Source organism: Crinia signifera, chromosome 8 (assembly GCF_055691185.1).
Source record: "Crinia signifera chromosome 8, ASM5569118v1, whole genome shotgun sequence".
In the NCBI taxonomy this organism is placed as follows: domain Eukaryota; kingdom Metazoa; phylum Chordata; class Amphibia; order Anura; family Myobatrachidae; genus Crinia; species Crinia signifera.
Window position 1 is genome coordinate 1,980,988 of NC_139224.1, and position 20,972 is coordinate 2,001,959.

A 20,972-nucleotide genomic window follows, 5' to 3' on the forward strand; every position below is an offset into this window, starting at 1 on the left:
CGGGGTATGTTTTGCAGGGGCTGCTGCAGGCAGTGCGGGGTATGTTTTGCAGGGGCTGCTACAGGCAGTGCGGGGTCTGCTGTTGGGGCTGCTGCAGGCAGTGCAGAGTATGTTTTGCAGGGGCTGCTGCAGGCAGTGCGGGGTCTGCTGTTGGGGCTGCTACAGGCAGTGCGGGGTCTGCTGTTGGGGCTGCTACTGGCAGTGCAGGGTCTGCTGCTGGGGCTGCTGCAGGCAGTGCGGGGTCTGCTGTTGGGGCTGCTACTGGCAGTGCAGGGTCTGCTGCTGGGGCTGCTGCAGGCAGTGCGGGGTCTGCTGTTGGGGCTGCTGCAGGCAGTGCAGGGTCTGCTGCTGGGGCTGCTACAGGCAGTGCAGTGTCTGCTGCTGGGGCTGCTACAGGCAGTGCAGGGTCTGCTGTTGGGGCTGCTGCAGGCAGTGCAGAGTATGTTTTGCAGGGGCTGCTACAGGCAGTGCGGGGTCTGCTGTTGGGGCTGCTACAGGCAGTGCGGGGTCTGCTGTTGGGGCTGCTACAGGCAGTGCGGGGTCTGCTGCTGGGGCTGCTACAGGCAGTGTGGGGTATGTTTTGCAGAGGCTGCTGATCAGTTCACTGAACTTTTCTTGATTCATTTACAAATGAGATAAATGGATGAAGAAATGAGCAGCGTGAGCAGGAAAGAAGTGCAGATAAAACATTTGCTATGTATTATTTATATCACTGGGAATAAGTAAAATGAGCAATGACAAGCGGGAACTCCAATCATCACTGAGCACTAACAGCCAGTCTCTCCTGCAGGAATAAGGTGCTGCAGATCTCCTCGGGCCTGGATGAGCCGGGCCAGTTAAACTGGCAAATGATACTGTGCCTGCTGGCCACCTGGATCATTGTGTACTTCTGCATCTGGAAGGGAGTGAAATCAACAGGAAAGGTAATAACAGCAAACTAGATAATCCCAGCGAAGATGCACGCTGCCAGTAATCTGTCCATATGATGCCACAGGGAATCTAAGCATACTGGCAGAGGCGGAACTACCATTGGTGCAGCAGGTGCATTGCACCGGGGCCCCTGAGTACTAAGGGGCCCATTGCTGTCTAGACCAGCAGCTTGTACGGTACTCTTTACCTAGAACGGCGCCCGTCGCGGGCATCGCGGGTACATTTATGTGTACCCGCGACGCGACCGACGCGATGACCGCGATTTCCCATTGAAACCCATGTTAAACATGGAAATCGTGTCGGTCGCGTCGCGGCCGGCCATAAATGTACCCGCGATGCCCACGACGCGATGCTCCCGATTTCCCATAGGAATCAATGTTAAAAGGCGCGATGGACCCGATTTTACTGTTAAATGGCTCAATGGACCCGATTTGGCCATAGGAATCAATGTTAAATGGGCCACAGAGCCCATTAACCCTTAAATGTCCCCCCCAATTTTTAACGCCACCCCACGATCCACGTGAACCCGAAGCGTGGCGAGCGCAGCGAGCCCGCGAGGGGCGGCGGTACGCGTCCTCCGACCTTTTCATGCCCTACTATCCACTAGGGCGTGGAGTGAGAATATAATAGTGTGGCGAGCGCAGCGAGCCACCGAGCCCGAAGCGTGGCGAGCGGACGCGGATACCTTCACAGTTATACGCGTCCCCTCGCGGGCTTCACAGGTGTCCGTGGCGACGCCGACACCTGTGAAGCCCGCGAGGGGACGCGTCTACCTGTGAAGGTATCCGCGTCCCCTCGCGGGGCTCGCTGCGCTCGCCACGCTTCGGGCTCGGTGGCTCGCTGCGCTCGCCACACTATTATATTCTCACTCCACGCCCTAGTGGATAGTAGGGCATGAAAAGGTCGGAGGACGCGTACCGCCGCCGCTCGCCACGCTTCGGGTTCACGTGGATCGTGGGGTGGCGTTAAAAATTGGGGGGGACATTTAAGGGTTAATGGGCTCTGTGGCCCATTTAACATTGATTCCTAGGGCCAAATTGGGTCCATTGAGCCATTTAACAGTAAAATCGCGGTCAATCAGCCTTTTTAACATTGTTCCCTATGGAAAAATCGCGGGCATCGCGGCCATCCCGTTTTACCCGCGATGCCCGCGATTTTTACCCCCGACGACCGCGATTTCAATCGCTGGCGCCGTTCTAGGTAAAGAGTACCGCTTGTACCACTGTCACCCACTGGTGTGGGGCCTAAATTATTCTTTTGCACCTGGGCCCACCATTCACAAGTTCCGCCACTGCATACTGGCCTACTTTTGAAAACTAGTTTCAGGGAGATTATAGTTGGTAGAATTTTGCACAGTACCCCATTGAGGGGGTGTGTCATGCTCCTCCCAAAGGGCGTGTCTAGTTCCATATATGGAGAGATTGTGAACGTGGCACCTAGTAGAGTGGGTGTGTACTGCTACATCTGAGAGCCCAAAGCAGTCAGTAAGAGCTACTTTACTTGGTAAAGAAAAGTCACCAGGGCCGGATTTGTCACTAGGCCCGTGAGGCACGTTCCTAGGGGCGGCACCCTTTTACAGGTGGTACTGCAGCTGTCACAGGTGCCGGACGGGGTCCCGACAGTCGGGATCTCGACAGGCATTCACCTGACGTCGGGATCCCGACTATCAAAACACTGACAAGTGGGTTCCCCCGACGGCCATCTGCTATTTTCCCTCGTCTCGGTCCACGACCCCCATAGAGGGAGAATAGAATAGGTGGCGAGCGTAGCGAGCCAGCAAGGGGCTTAGTTGCGCCCACCATGCTTTCTGGGTCCGGCCAATCGGGATCCCGACGTCGGGATAATGACTGTTGGCATCCTGACTGTCGGACCCCTATACCACACCCGCTGTCACTGCCAGTGACAATCCTCTGCACCCTTTGCAGTTTTTTTTTTAATATAGTGCTGCGGGTAGTCCTGTGCTCCCCCTTCAGCACCCTGCACTTCCACCAGCCCATGCTCCACTCACCGGGACTGGTGAGAGAACGACCCTCAGCTCAGCCACTATATGGAGTCCAGCCCCCCTCCAGTGCTGCCGGAGTCCTACACTCACCCTGCTGCAGTTCTACTCTCACCAGTGGCACCTCCTCAGTCCCGCGACCCCCCCCCACCTCAAGCAGAGCAGCTGCAGTCACGCTCCTGGAGAGGGTCATGTTGGGAGGTATGCTATATTGCAGCACTTCCTCAGTGCCATGTGTCCCTCATACTGCAGAACTTCCTCAGTGCCATGTGTCCCTCATACTGCAGAACTTCCTCAGTGTCATGTGTCCCTCATACTGCAGAACTTCCTCAGTGCCATGTGTCCCTCATACTGCAGAACTTCCTCAGTGTCATGTGTCCCTCATACTGCAGAACTTCCTCAGTGCCATGTGTCCCTCATACTGCAGAACTTCCTCAGTGCCATGTGTCCCTCATACTGCAGAACTTCCTCAGTGCCATGTGTCCCTCATACTGCAGAACTTCCTCAGTGCCATGTGTCCCTCATACTGCAGAACTTCCTCAGTGTCATGTGTCACCCATACTGCATCACTTCCTAAATATTATGTGTTCCTCATACTGCAGCAATCCCTCTGTACAATAAGACCCCATACGGCAGTACTTCCTCAGTGCCTTTTTTGGAACCCATACTGCAGCACTTCCTAAATATTAATGTATGTATTCCAATTACTGCAGTACTTCCTCAGTGCCATGTGTCTCCATACTGCAGCACTTCCTCTGTATTATGTCCCCCCTACTGCAGCACTTCCTCATTGTCATGTATCCCTCATACTGCAGCACTTCCTCTGTATTATGTGTTACGCATACTGCAGCACTTCCTCAGTGCCATGTGTCCCTTATACTGCAGCACTTCCTCAGTGCCATATGTCCCCTATATTGCAGAACTTCCTCATTGTCATGTATCCCTCATACTGCAGCACTTCCTCGGTATTATGCGTTCCGCATACTGCAGCACTTCCTCAGTGCCATGTGCCCCTATACTGCAGCACTTCCTCAGTGCCATGTGCCCCCTATACTGCAGCACTTCCTCAGTGCCATGTGCCCCCTATATTGCAGCACTTCCTCAGTGCCATGTGCCCCTATACTGCTGCACTTCCTCAGTGCCATGTGCCCCTATACTGCTGCACTTCCTCAGTGCCATGTGCCCCTATACTGCAGCACTTCCTCAGTGCCATGTGCCCCCTATATTGCAGCACTTCCTCAGTGCCATGTGCCCCCTATATTGCAGCACTTCCTCAGTGCCATGTGCCCCTATACTGCAGCACTTCCTCAGTGCCATGTGCCCCCTATATTGCAGCACTTCCTCAGTGCCATGTGCCCCTATACTGCAGCACTTCCTCAGTGCCATGTGCCCCCTATATTGCAGCACTTCCTCAGTGCCATGTGCCCCCTATATTGCAGCACTTCCTCAGTGCCATGTGCCCCTATACTGCAGCACTTCCTCAGTGCCATATGTCCCCTATACTGCAGCACTTCCTCAGTGCCATGTGCCCCCTATATTGCAGCACTTCCTCAGTGCCATATGCCCCTATACTGCAGCACTTCCTCAGTGCCATGTGCCCCCTATATTGCAGCACTTCCTCAGTGCCATATGTCTCCTATACTGCAGCACTTTCTCAGTGCCATGTGCCCCCTATATTGCAGCACTTCCTCAGTGCCATGTGCCCTCTATATTGCAGCACTTCCTCAGTGCCATGTGCCCCTATACTGCAGCACTTCCTCAGTGCCATGTGTACCTCATACTTATGCTGCTCTACATAGCATAGTAGGGAGACTATGAAGTATACGAAGTTTGATAGACCTAATTTACATATTTTCTGTATTTTCTTTTTACACTAACCAGAATTCATTTGCTACTGTGCATATACTGCTTGTATTAACCTTTCAGCTTTGGCGCACATCCCCGTGGGGCATTTCTGAAGGATAGCAGGCTGGCACCCTTATCAGAATGAGTTTGGCCTGATAGACAATCGCGCTGTAATGAAGTTTCTCTCCTTGCTCTTCCTGAATCTCCCCGAGGCATCCAGTTACCGCGCTCAGCTCTCATTGTCATGAGTGTCACGTCACGAGTTCTGCTGTTCTCCACTTCTCCTTCCCGCACGGCTGATTGCACAGGACAGGGGGATTAATCTCTGCAGCTCTCCCTGCAATACTTATGGTTCTATCGGAGCACCGCGCAGAGACCAGCAAAAGAGCGAAAGTTTGCAGGAATAGATGCTGTGCGCATGCAGCGGGAGATAGGGATACCCCCAACTGCCCCCCCCCCCCCCCCCCCCCCGCCGCAGGACATGGGACTGTCCCAAAAAACAGGGATGGTCCTGCAAAAATCAGAACAGTTAGGGTTAGTATGGGAGGTATGATAAAACTAGGGCCAGATTAAGGGCTCCATGGACCTGGGTCTTAAAAATGGTCAAGGGCTTATTGTGAAAATCAGTGGAGGTGTGGTCAATGATCTATGGGTGTGGCCATGTGGGCGTGTACAGACCCAAAGCTATCAGCTCCAATGTCAGCCTGACTACGTACAAGTAGAAAAACTGTGAGGGAAATAGATATACAATATTAACCCCTTCCCGCCGCAGCCTGTTTTTGCCTTCCTGACAGAGCCCTTTTTTTCAAATCTGACAGGTATCACTTAAGTGGGGATAACTTTTTTTTGCTTTTACTTATCCCAGTGATTTTGAGATTGTTTTCTCGTGACACATTGTACTTCAAGTTAGTGGTAAATTTGGGTCGATACAGTCTGTGTTTTTTTTTTAAAAATACCAAAATGTCGTAAAAAAATGGAAAATTTAGCAATTTTCAAAATGTTAAATTTTCTGCTTGTGAGACAAATAATCATACCACTCAAAATAGTTAATAACTAACATAGACCATATGTCTACTTTATGTTTCCATCATTATTTCAACATCCTTTTAATTTTTTTGGACACTAGGAGGCTTAAAATATGAATAGCAAATTCTCAAATTTTCAAGAAAATTTCAAACACTGATTTTTTTAGGGACCAGTTCAGTTCTGATGTGACTTTGAGGGACTTGTATGTGAGACACCCCCATAAATGATGCCATTTAAAAAACTGTACCCCTCACAGTATTCAAAACAGCATTTTGGAAGTTTGTTAACCCTTTAGGTGTTTCACAGGAATTAAAACAAAGTGTAGGTGAAATTTCAAAATTTCATTTTTTTTGCAGATTTGCAATTTTAATACATTTTTCTAAGGAACACAGTAGATTTTACTAGAGAAATGTGACTAAAAATTGATTCCCCCAATTATTTTGTTTTCATAAATATCTTATATGTGGCCCTAGTGTGCACGTTGACCAAACCACAGGCTTCATAATAGAAGGAGCACCTACTTGATTTTGGAGCCTCCTTTTTATGAGATTATTTTTTAGGCACCATGTAGGTTTCTAGGCACCATAAGATGCTAAAAGTTAGGAACCCCCCCACAAGTGACCCCATTTTGCAAACTACACCCCTCAGGGAATTCATCTAGGGGTATAGTGTACATTTCAAACCCCCAGGGGTTTCACCAATTGTGGTACAACTGGGCAGTGAAAATGAAAAATTAATTTTTTGACACAAAAATGCAGTTCTGGCTCCAAATTTTTCATTTTCACAAGGAATGAAGGAGACAAAGCACCCCAAAATCTGTGCCCCAATTTCTCCCGAGTACGGCAATGCCTCACATGTGACCAAAAAATACCATTTGGGTGCATGGCAGGACTCAGAAGGGAAGGAGTGATTTTTGGATTTTGCAGCTCAGATTCTGGTGGAATGTTGGTGGGTGCTATGTTGCATTAGCAAGACCCCCGAAGCACCAATACAGTGGAACCCCCCCACAAGTGACCCCATTTTGCAAACTACACCCCTCAGGGAATTCATCTAGGGGTATAGTGTACATTTCAAACCCCCAGGGGTTTCACCAATTTTGATACAACTGGGCTGTGCAAATGAAAAATTACATTTTTTTACACAAAAATGCAGTTTGGCTCAAAATTTTTCATTTTCACAAGGAATGAAGGAGACAAAGCACCCGAAAATGTGTGCCCCAATTTCTCCCGAGTACGGCAATGCCTCATATGTGACCAAAAAATACCATTTGGGTGCATGGCAGGACTCAGAAGGGAAGGAGTGATTTTTGGATTTTGCAGCTCAGATTCTGGTGGAATGTTGGTGGGTGCTATGTCGCATTAGCAAGACCCCCGAAGCACCAATACAGTGGAACCCCCCGACAAGTGACCCCATTTTGCAAACTACACCCCTCAGGGAATTCATCTAGGGGTATAGTGTACATTTCAAACCCCCAGGGGTTTCACCAATTTTGATACAACTGGGCTGTGCAAATGAAAAATTACATTTTTTACACAAAAATGCAGTTCTGGCTCAAAATTTTTCATTTTCACAAGGAATGAAGGAGACAAAGCACCCCAAAATCTGTGCCCCAATTTCTCCCGAGTACGACAATGCCTCATGTGTGACCAAAAAATGGCAGGACTCAGAAGGGAAGGAGTGATATTTGGATTTTGCAGCACAGATTCTGGTGGAATGTTGGTGGGTGCTATGTCGCATTAGCAAGACCCCCGAAGCACCAATACAGTGGAACCCCCCCACAAGTGACCCCATTTTGCAAACTACACCCCTCAGGGAATTCATCTAGGGGTATAGTGTACATTTCAAACCCCCAGGGGTTTCACCAATTTTGATACAACTGGGCTGTGCAAATGAAAAATTACATTTTTTACACAAAAATGCAGTTCTGGCTCCAAATTGTTCATTTTCACAAGGAATGAAGGAGACAAAGCACCCCAAAATCTATGCCCCAATTTCTCCTGAGTATGGCAATGCCTCATATGTGACCAAAAAATACCAGTTGGGTGCATGGCAGGACTCAGAAGGGAAGGAGTGATTTTTGGATTTTGCAGCTCAGATTCTGGTGGAATGAATGGTGGGTGCTATGTGGCATTAGCAAGACCCCCGAAGCACGGTGAAATGATGAACCTAATAATCCATAGATGTGTGGTATATTTTAAAACACTCCTTTATACATAGGCCGGGTTTGTCGGGGCAAGTTTCACAGTGGAAAATAGTATCCTTTCTTATTCCCTTTTTATAGCAAACTTTGCACCTTTTTTGTGTCCTGCCCTTTCTTGCAGTGGAGGGGATTTCGTTAGGAAAATGCTGCCCTGGTACAATACGGGGGCCAGTGTCACGGTCTCAGGTACATCACGCTGGTCACCAGGCCGGGGATTGGCTAGACCTGACACAGGGGTGCGGAGTCTTACCACGCCATAGGTGTTCACCAGTGACCCCTCCAGTTGGGATTTGGGCTTTGCTGCTATGGACATGCCGGTCGCGGTCCCCTGAGCAGGTTCCCCATGTGGCACTGGTAACCCCTTGGAAACAGGTAGCGTGGATTCAGGATTATGCGTAGTCATCTTAGCCGGGTCGTACACTGGTATGTCACGGAGCACAGTACACAAGGGTCAGACAGGAGAATAGTCAGAAGGCAAGCCGAGGTCGTCCACTGGTAATCACTGGGTACGGTACACGAGGATCAGGCAGGAGAGTGGTCAGGAGGCAGGCCGAGGTCATACACAGGTAACCCACGATTCACGGTACACAGGGATTAAGCCGAAGGATAGTCAGGAAGCAAGCCGAAGTCAGTATCTGGTGATCAGGAATACAGTGAAGTACAAGGGACGCTGGAGCAGGATGTGAGCCTATACTCTGGCAGCTTCTGTCTGCCAGAGACTGCCTTTTTATAGGAAGCACAGGGAGCTAATTACTCACAGGTGCCCTAATCAATGAAGGCTGAGCATGGTCAGTTCACACTGAACTCTCCTGCAGGAGAGAGTTACCAGGTGTTGCAACTAATCAGCAGAGCTCAGATCACACAGACTTTCCTGCAGCATGGAGTGGATCAGAAGCTGAAATCAGCATGCAATGTTCAAACATACAGAGCTGTCAGCAGCATGAGACAGAGCCAGCAGGATTTTGCACGCAGGTAACACTGAATACTACATATTGTGACAGCCAGTACTAGAAGTACTGGGGCCCTCTGCCTGCTGGTTCCCAAATATTAGGCCCTTTATGACTTCCTCTTGAAAGTGCATAAATGTCCCCCTCTGGCTGGTAGAATGGAATAGCACGTAAGCGTTATACAGTGCCATCTGGATGATATACACGGCCAACTTCTTGTACCAGATTTTTGTTTTCCGCAGGGGACTGTACGGCTTCAGTACCTGATCTGAAAGATCCACTCCGCCCATGTACTTATTGTAATCTAGGATACAATTAGGTTTTGAGGTGTGGGTACTGGTACCTCGTACAGGGATGGAGGTGGTACTGTCTCCATGAATTGTTGTCAGTATAAGGACATCCCTCTTGTCCTTATATTTGACCAACAACATATTTTCGGTGGATTGTGCTCTGCTTTCACCCCTTCTCAGTACTTGGGCAATGTGCGTTTTTGGGAGGCCTCTTTGGTTCTTGCGCACAGTACCGCAAGCTGCTGTACCTCTTGAACCAAGGGCCTTAAACAGGGGGATGCTGGTGTAAAAGTTATCCACATAGAGGTGATAACCTTTATCCAGGAAGGGGTGCACTAAATCCCAGACAATTTTTCCACTAACACCTACGAGGGAGGGGGGGCATTCTGGCGGTTCAATTCTTGAATCCTTCCCTTCATATACCCTAAACCTGTGGGTGTACCCTGAGGTGCTTTCACACAGTTTATACATTTTTATGCCATACCTTGCCCTCTTACTGGGAAGGTACTGGCGGAATTTAACCATTCCTTTAAAATGTATAAGGGACTCGTCGATACAAATAAATTTTTCAGGGATGTACATCTCTGCAAATTTGGCACTGAAATGATCAATGACCGGCCTGACTTTGAATAGCCGGTCAAAGGTGGGATCATCTCTGGGTGGGCACTGTGCATTATCGGTGTAATGTAAAAATTTAAGGATTATCTCAAAACGAGTCCGAGTCATGGCCATACGGTAAAGTGGGGTGCTGTACAGAACATCTGTACTCCAATATTGCCTAATTTCTGGCTTTTTTACTATGCCCATATGTAACACCAGACCCCAAAACGTCGTCATCTCTACTGCATCTACAGGGGTCCACCTAGCAAATGATGACGTGGGGTTTTGAGCAATAAACTGCTGGGCATATAAATTAGTTTGGTCCACCATTAAATTTATAAAATCATCAGAGAAAAATAATTTGAAAAAGTCAATTTCTCTGAGACCTGTTGAATCAAATTGGATTCCTGGGATGGCCAAAAACTCAGGAACCTGGGGCTCAAAATTGTCTGGTGGTGGGGTCCATACGGGATCAATCATTTGGGGGGGGGGTCTCAGCTGCTCTATGGGGGCGTCTTTGAGGGGGTCCCTCATCACTAGAGGAGGAAGAGGAGCTTAAGACGAATCCTTCAAATTCCCCGCTTGCATCACTGGCTGTGTCAGAGTCAGAGGCAAGCATGGCATATGCCTCCTCCGCTGAATACATTCTTCTGGATGACTGGGATGACATTTGGGATGACATTTGGGATGCCATTTTTATTTTTGTGTTTCTGTAAGTGTAATGTTTCAACACGTGTATAGTGTTGGGGGGGTACAAACTTTATTTCAACACGGGGGGTATGTAGTGTGTATGTAGTGCAGAAAAAAAAAAATACTTTATACAGGAATTTGATCCCAATAAAAAAAAAAAAATTGAAGGGGTTAAAAAAAAAAAAAAGGTCATGCGCCAAAAATTGAGCACAGATGTTGGTCAGTAACGTCCGTCACTGAACAGCGCTCAAAGACAACAGGTGTAAAAACAATAAAAAAAAAAAAATACCACAGCACTCTCCAAAAAAAAAACAATTTAAAAAAACTGCAGAAAAAAAATGATATCAACCCTGTGCCAAAAATGCTGTTCAGTTATGTACGTCACTGATCAGCGGCCACAGGACACCCACAAAAGCAACGTGGGTGTAATAAACCACAGCACTCTCCAAAAAAAAAAAAAAAATTAAAAAAACTGCAGAAAAAAAATGATATCAACCCTGTGCCAAAAATGCTGTTCAGTGATGTACGTCACTGATCAGCGGCCACAGGACACCCACAAAAGCACCCACAAAAGCAACGTGGGTGTAAAAACAAAACCCCACTGCAATCCCCCCCCAAAAAAACTGCAGATCAGTGATGCAGTGATGCGACACTGATTAGCAGTGAGGGGCAGCAGGCAGACAACTGTGGGTGCAACCTGACAGGGTATATATAAAAAAAAAAAACCTGGACCCCCAAAAAGTTGCTGATCAGTTAATTAATTTAAACTGATCAGCACAAAAGGGGGGGCAGCAGTCAGTTGCACAGGCAGCACAACCTTTGGTGCAACTGACAGGTATATATATAAAAAAAAAAAAAAAAAAAAGTTGCTGATCAGCACAGATATACTGATCAGCACAAAAGGGGTGCAGCAGACACAAAATATAGCACTCTCTGTCACTCTCTGTCACTCTCTGTCACTATCTGTCACTATCTCTCACGATCTGTGACTCTATGACACTGCAGCAGCAGGACACAGGAAGTCACAAGATCCAGGAAGCATCCAACTGCTGGCAGCACGCTACCAGCGGTGATCAGGTAAGTATCAGGCAAGGTTCAGGTATGTATATCACGACAGAGTGGCCAGTGACCGCTCTGCACGCAATTCCAGACCGGAATGGCGTCTGCAGCGCAGTCACCGTAAGTTTAAATGGCGCGCCTTGGCTGTGATTGGTCCGTCGGTCCGACGGACCAACCACAGCCTTGGGGGCAGGTGGGGTGAGGTGTCGTCGTCACCGATGACCCCCTCATGCCCCCTCACACCCGGCGGTGATTGACACCTGTGTTACCGAGCGTCTGATTCGCCGGTAACACAAGAAAACGCTGCGAATGGCTGTTCACATTGAACAGCCAATCACAGCGATCGCCGATGGGGGGGCGGCATCGCCGCCCCCCCTGGGCATGCAGGGACATGTCTGCTGTCAGGGACAGCAGACATCGTCCCTCTGTCACTGCGTCTCTAGACGCAGTGGCACTTTGAAGTCATGACGTATATATACGTCATGTGTCGGGAAGTACATCCCGGCCATGACGTATATATACGTCAAATGTCGGGAAGGGGTTAATGCCAATGACTTATACCCAAACGTGTGGCATGCTGGGTGATTTGTCACCATCATGTTGTCTACTATGCTTAAAGCTGGGCATATATAGTGTTATCGGCAGAGGCTTTGTAGCTTCTATTGATTATCTGGACAAAAACAACTCACTATGTGCCCTCAGAGTTACAATCCTGTTGGATGAAACGTCAAACAGATTTATTTGGATTTTTATTGACCTGGTTGGAAAGGGTGGTGGGGATTATTGTCACATGCTCCTTGGGACCAATTTGTTTGGAACAACCACTGAGCTGCTATATTGTGGAGATTGCACAACTAAAGTGGCAACATGTCTGGCCTTCTAGAGGTTCAGATGAATGACATCAGAAGATGGAATGAATATTCTTAGAGGTTGGGATGAATGACCTCAGAGGTTGGGATGAATGACCTCAGAGGTTGGGATGAATATTCTTAGAGGTTGGGATGAATGAGCTCAGAGGTTGGGATGAATGACCTCAGAGGTTGGGATGAATGACCTCAGAGGTTGGGATGAATGACATCAGAAGATGGAATGAATGACCTCAGAGGTTGGTATGAATGACCTCAGAGGTTGGGATGAATGACCTCAGAGGTTGGGATGAATATTCTTAGAGGCTGGGATGAATGACCTCAGAGGTTGGGATGAATGACCTCAGAGGTTGGGATGAATGACCTCAGAGGTTTGGATGAATGACATCAGAAGATGGAATGAATGACCTCAGAGGTTGGTATGAATGACCTCAGAGGTTGGGATGAATGACCTCAGAGGTTGGGATGAATGACCTTAGAGGTTGGGATGAATATTCTTAGAGGTTGGGATGAATGACCTCAGAGGTTGGGATGAATGACCTCAGAGGTTGGTATGAATGACCTCAGAGGTTGGTATGAATGACCTCAGAGGTTGGTATGAATGACCTCAGAGGTTGGGATGAATGACCTCAGAGGTTGGGATGAATGACCTCAGAGGTTGGGATGAATGACCTCAGAGGTTGGGATGAATGACCTCAGATGTTGAGATGAATGACCTCAGAGGTTGGGATGAATGACCTCAGAGGTTGGGATGAATGACCTCAGAGGTTGGGATGAATGACATCAGAGTTTGGGTTGAATGACCTCAGAGGTTGGGATGAATGACCTCAGAGTTTGGGTTGAATGACCTCAGAGGTTGGGATGAATGACCTCAGAGGTTGGGATGAATGACCTCAAAGGTTGGGATGAATGACCTCAGAGGTTGGGATGAATGACCTCAGATGTTGAGATGAATGACCTCAGAGGTTGGGATGAATGACCTCAGATGTTGAGATGAATGACCTCAGAGGTTGGGATGAATTACCTCAGATGTTGAGGTGAATGACCTCAGAGGTTGGGATGAATGACCTCAGATGTTGAGATGAATGACCTCTGAGTTTGGGATGAATGACCTCAGAGGTTGGGATGAATATTCTTAGAGTTTGGGATGAATGACCTCAGAGGTTGGGATGAATGACCTCAGATGTTGGGATGAATGACCTCAGAGGTTGGGATGAATGACATCAGAGGTTGTGATGAATGACCTCAGAGGTTGGGATGAATGACCTCAGAGGTTGGGATGAATGACCTCAGAGGTTGGGATGAATGACCTCAGATGTTGAGATGAATGACCTCAGAGGTTGGGATGAATGACATCAGAGGTTGTGATGAATGACCTCAGAGGTTGGGATGAATGACCTCAGAGTTTGGGATGAATTACCTCAGAGGTTGGGATGAATGACATCAGAGGTTGGGATGAATGACCTCAGAGGTTGGGATGAATGACCTCAGAGGTTGGGATGAATGACCTCAGAGGTTGAGATGACTGGATTCCTTCATAGCGACCACTATGAGGTCAGAGGGTGATTTATTGGGAAGAAATCTGGACACATTTGCGCCTATCAAGCTGCACAGTGATCCCAAAGGTGCTTTTATACTTTAGTAGCTGGTTGATCTTATATAACATTATCTGGAAACCTTTCTCTCTTTCAGGTGGTCTACTTCACAGCCTTGTTTCCATACGTGGTACTGATTGTCCTTCTGGCCCATGGGGTCACTCTGCCGGGAGCACTGGATGGCATTGTATACTATCTAAAGCCTAACTGGTCTAAGCTTGCTGAAGCTCAGGTGAGATCCTCGGGGCTTTATGAGACCATATCGATAGGTGATGGTATGTCAGCTTTTTCTACTTTCATGGAATAAAACCTAAAATTACTTTTAATATGGTGAGTGCCCTTTTTTCACCTCTGATATATATATATATATATATATATATATATACACACACATGTAAACAAAGGAACCTGCACATATGTGATACACCAGTTACCCCTTTCCCTGTATGGAACACCTTGAACCAGCCCAATATGTGGAGGAGGGGATAGGTCACCTAGCAGGCAGGGATTCAGATGGGGTGGTCTCTCCTGGTATACTGGCTATTGGTACTTTATGGGGCCTGCTGGAGCCCAAGTACATCAGTCATCTGCCAGGGAGGAGGGGATAGGTCACCTTGCAGGCAGGGTGTGGTCTCTCCCGGCCAGGGAGGAGGGGATAGGTCACCTTGCAGGCAGGGGGTGGTCTCTCCCGGTATACTGCCTGTTGGTACTTTATGGGGCCTGCTGCAGCCCAAGTACATCAGTTATCTGCCAGGGAGGAGGGGATAGGTCACCCTGCAGGCAGGGGGTGGTCTCTCCCGGTATACTGCCTGTTGGTACTTTATGGGGCCTGCTGGAGCCCAAGTACATCAGTCATCTGCCAGGGAGGAGGGGATAGGTCACCTTGCAGGCAGGGGGTGGTCTCTCCCGGTATACTGCCTATTGGTACTTTATGGGGCCTTTGCAGCCCAAGTACATCAGTCATCTGCCAGGGAGGAGGGGATAGGTCACCTTGCAGGCAGGGGGTGGTCTCTCCCGGTATACTGCCTGTTGGTACTTTATGGGGCCTGCTGGAGCCCAAGTACATCAGTCATCTGCCAGGGAGGAGGGGATAGGTCACCTTGCAGGCAGGGGGTGGTCTCTCCCGGTATACTGCCTATTGGTACTTTATGGGGCCTTTGCAGCCCAAGTACATCAGTCATCTGCCAGGGAGGAGGGGATAGGTCACCTTGCAGGCAGGGGGTGGTCTCTCCTGGTATACTACCTATTGGTACTTTATGGGGCCTGTGCAGCCCAAGTACATCAGTCATCTGCCAGGGAGGAGGGGATAGGTCACCTTGCAGGCAGGGGGTGGTCTCTCCCGGTATACTGCCTGTTGGTACTTTATGGGGCCTGCTGGAGCCCAAGTACATCAGTCATCTGCCAGGGAGGAGGGGATAGGTCACCTTGCAGGCAGGGGGTGGTCTCTCCCGGTATACTGCCTATTGGTACTTTATGGGGCCTTTGCAGCCCAAGTACATCAGTCATCTGCCAGGGAGGAGGGGATAGGTCACCTTGCAGGCAGGGGGTGGTCTCTCCTGGTATACTACCTATTGGTACTTTATGGGGCCTGTGCAGCCCAAGTACATCAGTCATCTGCCAGGGAGGAGGCGATAGGTCACCTTGCAGGCAGGGGGTGGTCTCTTCCGGTATACTGCTTATTGGTACTTTATGGGGCCTGTGCAGCCCAAGTACATCAGTCATCTGCCAGGGAGGAGGGGATAGGTCATCTTGCAGGCAGGGGGTGGTCTCTCCCGGTATACTGCCTATTGGTACTTTATGGGGCCCTGCTGGAGCCCAAGTACATCAGTCATCTGCCAGGGAGGAGGGGATAGGTCACCTTGCAGGCAGGGAGTGGTCTCTCCCGGCCAGGGAGGAGGGGATAGGTCACCTTGCAGGCAGGGGGTGGTCTCTCCTGGTATACTGCCTATTGGTACTTTATGGGGCCTGTGCAGCCCAATACATCAGTCATCTGCCAGGGAGGAGGGGATAGGTCACCTTGCAGGCAGGGGGTGGTCTCTCCCGGTATACTGCCTATTGGTACTTTATGGGGCCTGTGCAGCCCAATACATCAGTCATCTGCCAGGGAGGAGGGGATAGGTCACCTTGCAGGCAGGGGGTGGTCTCTCCCGGTATACTGCCTATTGGTACTTTATGGGGCCTGTGCAGCCCAAGTACATCAGTCATCTGCCAGGGAGGAGGGGTCCCCTTAGGAGCCTGCACAGGGCACGTTCCTCTCTTAAACCACCCCTGAAAGAGAGTAATGATGGTTTATAATTGAATACTATCTGTACATTGGACCTTATTCAGGTCTGTTCGCAATTGCTGCTCCTTCGCACAGGGCACAATGTTTTTCTATTGCGCATGCCCATTTCTGAGCATGTGCTTGTCGCGTACCGCCATGGCAGGCAGATTGTTCGCTGGGTGCATGCAAGCTTTGTGGACGGGGCCCGAGAGGGGCATGGGGCTGCCCCATTACCATATGGAAACGCCCAACGTCTCATGGGCCTTCCCATGAGAACGCTGGTTGTTCCCATGGTAATGAGGCATGACGGACAGGTGGGGGCGGGCAGCTGACATCACCGGATGTCAGCTGCCCGCCTACTTCCCCCCGAGCAGACACTGAGGCTCTGAGGCAACCTTACAGATGCGTGGGCCTTCGGTGACCATCGAATGATGGGGGAGGATCCCACTGATCCCAATGTTACTGTGTAACATCCATGCGCAGGCACCGGGTGCTAAGTTGCCTTGCGAATGGGTGGCGGCCTTGCGAATCAACCTGAACACTCCCCATTGTCAATACGCTACAATACTGTGTGCTATCCCTGGTGAATGCGTGGTGCAAATTCTACGTTATTTTTCGTTATTTCTATGCCTCGGCGGTGGGTGTAAAACAGATTTACAGTAGCTGTGCGGTGCATGTTTTCTCTGCTCTGTCTGACGCCACCAGCTCCCGTCTCTTTGCATCTATCCGGATTCACCGCATACTCTCTCTCTCTCCCCTTTAGGTGTGGATTGATGCAGGAACACAGGTCTTCTTCTCCTACGCTATTGGCTTAGGGGCACTAACCGCCTTGGGAAGCTACAACAGATTTAACAATAACTGCTACCGGTGAGTTCCCTGACTGCGAGCACTGGAGGACGCTGAAACATCGCATCCTATATACTCTGTATTAGCTGACATTGACACAAACAAGCAATTCCCCAATTATCCCGAGACGTCACTTCTTATATTCTTTAGTTGGAAGCTGCTCCCAGTGCGCTACCCTGCTTGGCGGTGATCACTTAGAGGCAAACCGGTTTTGCCCAGTATATCCCGGTAGAGAGCGGTGCTATAATGGTGCTTGAAAGTTTGTGAACCCTTTAGAATTTTCTAGATTTCTGATAAAATTGGGCCTAAAACTACCTCAGACTTTCCTGCAAGTGCTAAGGGTGCCGAGTGACTCACCGACAGTCGGAATCCCAACTAACGCAGGCAATTTTCCCTTCTTGGGGTCCATGACCTCCATATAGGCAAAATAGAATAGGTGGCGAGCGCAACGTAAGTTATACCCAGGGGTTTAACTACACCTTTGTGGGCCCCATAGCAACATTTTGCAAGGGCCCCTAACCGCAATTCATGTATTTCTATAACATTTCCATTGGATTAAGGTGAGAAATGTGATTTGGCCATTCCAAAACTTTACATTTATTCCTTTTTCACCATTCTTTCCTCGAATGACTTGTGTGTTTTGGGTCATTGTCTTGCTGCATCCCCTACGTTCTCTTCTCATGGGCAGATGTCCTGACCTTTTCCTTTAGAACTTTAGAATATTCTGGTATAGTTCCAAATTCATTGCCCATCAATGATGGCAAATCATCCTGGGCCAGATGCAGCAAAAGAGGTCAAAGCTAGGACACCACCACCAGCACCACCATCATGATGCTTCACAGATGGTATGAGGCCTTTATGCTGAAATGCAGTGTTCTCCTTTCTCCAAACAGAATGCTTCTCACTTAAACCCAAAAGCTCAATTTTTGGTCTCATCTGTCCACAAAACATTGTCCCAATAGCCTCCTGGCTTGTGTAGGTATTCTTAGTCAACTGTAAAAACAAGAGATAGGGGCCTGCGCTTCCTATTGGGAAGGATATTCCTTTATCCTATGGATGTGAAGTTTTCTTCTTTTAAAATAATTTTGACCTCAGGAAAAAACAGAAAGACATCTCATGGTGTAGAATGAATGGTAGGGGTTAAATTCCACTTTTTATAATGGTAAGATGCCCGTACCGTATAAGGGCCTCCTCTTAGGCCAAACAATGCACGTAGATCAGGGGTCACACACAATTTTTAGACCAGAATGTCAGATCCTTCCACTTCCCTCAGAGATAAAAATACAGAGGGGAAAAGACTCATAGCGTAAAAGGCAACTTTTTTAATAAATCCACATACATAAACATAAAATCACTCTTAATAAAATGCCTGGTACCGTATCTGGCCTTATAAAAAGGCTAAGTTTGGAGCTTAGTGTGGGGTCAGATGATAAGACCCGGGTGGACCACCGCACGTAGTCTCCGCAGAGTAGTCTCAATAACAGGTCCAGATAGGGATCCCAGGTACCTCCAGTTCACCAACGCGTTTCGACTTTCCAAGTCTTCCTCAGGGTGTGTGGAGGTACTCTGCTATTTCCCATATTTATACTAGTAATGGGTCAGCCCCTTAACTTCCTGTTCCTGTTTGGGCGTGACTCAAAGATATGTTTGCTTGACTAATTCTATTAAAACACCGTTAGAAACATAATAATTCATTTGCTATAAGTGAGTTAAACAGTCTCTGTCCATGAAGATATTCCGTGTATATATATTAATACATCTACAACATAGATTCCCGAACGAAACCGGAAGTTGTCATGCGTTCCATAGCTTTGGAACGCATGGTACTTCCGCCTACCTAGATGCAGTCACTTTTTTTTTGATTTTATAATTGGTTTTGTATTGCCGTAGGTATTTAAACAAGCGCTGTGTCAGAAGCGCTGTTATCACTATTTAAAAGCTCTCAGAGTGGAGCACAACGTTCGGGAGCTGTATTCGGTCCGGAAGACCGGAAGTTGTCATGCGTTCCATGCCATTGGAACGCATGGAGCTTCCGCCCTCTGTACAAAAGAAATCTTCCTCCGTCTCTGTGGGAGAACAGATAGTGTCCCCACAGTGATATACTAGTCTGGGGGCATAGCTACTTAATTCTCCTGATAGGAGTGATCGCATTATCGCATAAACTAATGTATTTGAAAAACGGAGATTCTTGCCGTTTTAAATGGTGACGTAATGCGTTCCAAATACCTCCCTCAACCCGGAAGTGTGATGGTTGTGCGTTCCACACACTTATCTCCTATTAGGAAGATTATAAAACTATTTTTGGGGATAAAATCACTATAAAATTGCAAAGATAAATATAAAAACAGGGGATATATAAAGGGAGATACTTATTAGAGGACATAGAAGGGAGTGTAGAAAAAGGGAGGTATAAAAAACACATTCTCATTAGCTGGAGGATATATAGAACAAAAAATCATCATAAAAACCACTTAATCTCGAAGTCAGCATTTAAACCGTTTGGTTCTAAAGTGCCGACTTCATAAATTAACTTCATTTCATTCTTTGCCAAAGCTTCCTCGCTTCCTTTGATCCTCCAATTACCTTCTACCTTTTTTATTCCTATTAGGGTTTTTATCCCTTCCACTGAACAATTGTGTTTTTCTTTAAAGTGCTTAGATACAGAGTGGTTCTCATATCCCTTCTTAATATTTCTGAGATGCTCACCCCACCTGTCTTTTAATTTCCTACTAGTGCGACCTATGTACTGTAAGTTACACGTACATTCTAGAATATATACACAATTATTGCTATTGCAGGTGATAAATTCTGATATTTTAAAACTTAAACCATTCGTATTAGAGCAGAATCCTTCAGTTTTGGTTGGGGTTTTTTTATGTGAGCGGCAGATAAGACAGTCCACACAACGATGGAACCCTTTCGTTTTAATTCTGTCCGATCTTTTTTCTGCTACAGCACTTTTAACCAGCCGGTTTTTGAGGTTCGCCGCCCTCCTATATACAAATGTAGGTTTTGCTGGAATAATGTCTTTTAGGAGAGGATCTTCTTTTAATAAATACCAATGTTTCTGGAAGATTTTTTCAACTTTTTTATATTCACTGTTAAAGGTGGATATGAATGGTAATGTGGTTTTTTTTATATCAACATCATTCTTGTTTTTGTATTTCAGAAGATCTTCTTGCGGTATATCTTCAAATTCTTTAATCAGTCCATCTAATTCCAGGGGATCATATCCTTTATTTACAAATTTATTCTTTGTCTCTACTACTTGTTCCCTAAAAGTGTTTTTATCGGAGCAGTTCCTTCTTATACGTTGTATCTGACCCTTAGGTATGTTGGACAGCCATTTTGGATGGTGATGGCTGTTGGTACTTATATAGGAGTTGCTGTCAGTGGGCTTGCTGTAGTTTCTGGTTTTTACTTTCGTCCCATCAATGTAAATATATAAATCTAAAAAGTTAACTTCATTTTTATCTTGATTAAAGGTGAGGTTAATATTGTAGGGATTAGTGTTAAGCATGGTACAAAAGATATTTAAATCTGATTCACTTCCCTTCCATATAAAAAATATGTCATCAATAAAACGGATCCATAAAAGAATTTCATTAAAATAGGGGTTGTCTTGCCAGATGTTCATCTTTTCCCACCACCCCATAAATAAATTAGCATAGGAGGGGGCGAAACGCGTCCCCATAGCCGTACCTTGTATTTGCATATAAAATTGCCCATTAAACCAGAAATAATTATTATTTAAAATGAAGTTGATAGATTCTTTAATAAAATTAATTTTGGATAAATCTTGACTTCCCCCTTCTA

General features: G+C 47.4%; 1 protein-coding gene across 1 annotated transcript in view; it reads left to right on the forward strand.

The window, feature by feature from the left end:
* Positions 1-20,972, forward strand: part of LOC146025617 (sodium- and chloride-dependent creatine transporter 1-like) — a 114,128-nt gene that overhangs the window by 71,878 nt on the left and 21,278 nt on the right. The window contains exons 5-7 of the mRNA XM_083155562.1: positions 791-923; positions 14,145-14,279; positions 17,074-17,177. Coding sequence (XP_083011688.1) covers positions 791-923; positions 14,145-14,279; positions 17,074-17,177 — 372 coding nt within the window. The remainder of the gene's footprint in view (positions 1-790; positions 924-14,144; positions 14,280-17,073; positions 17,178-20,972) is intronic.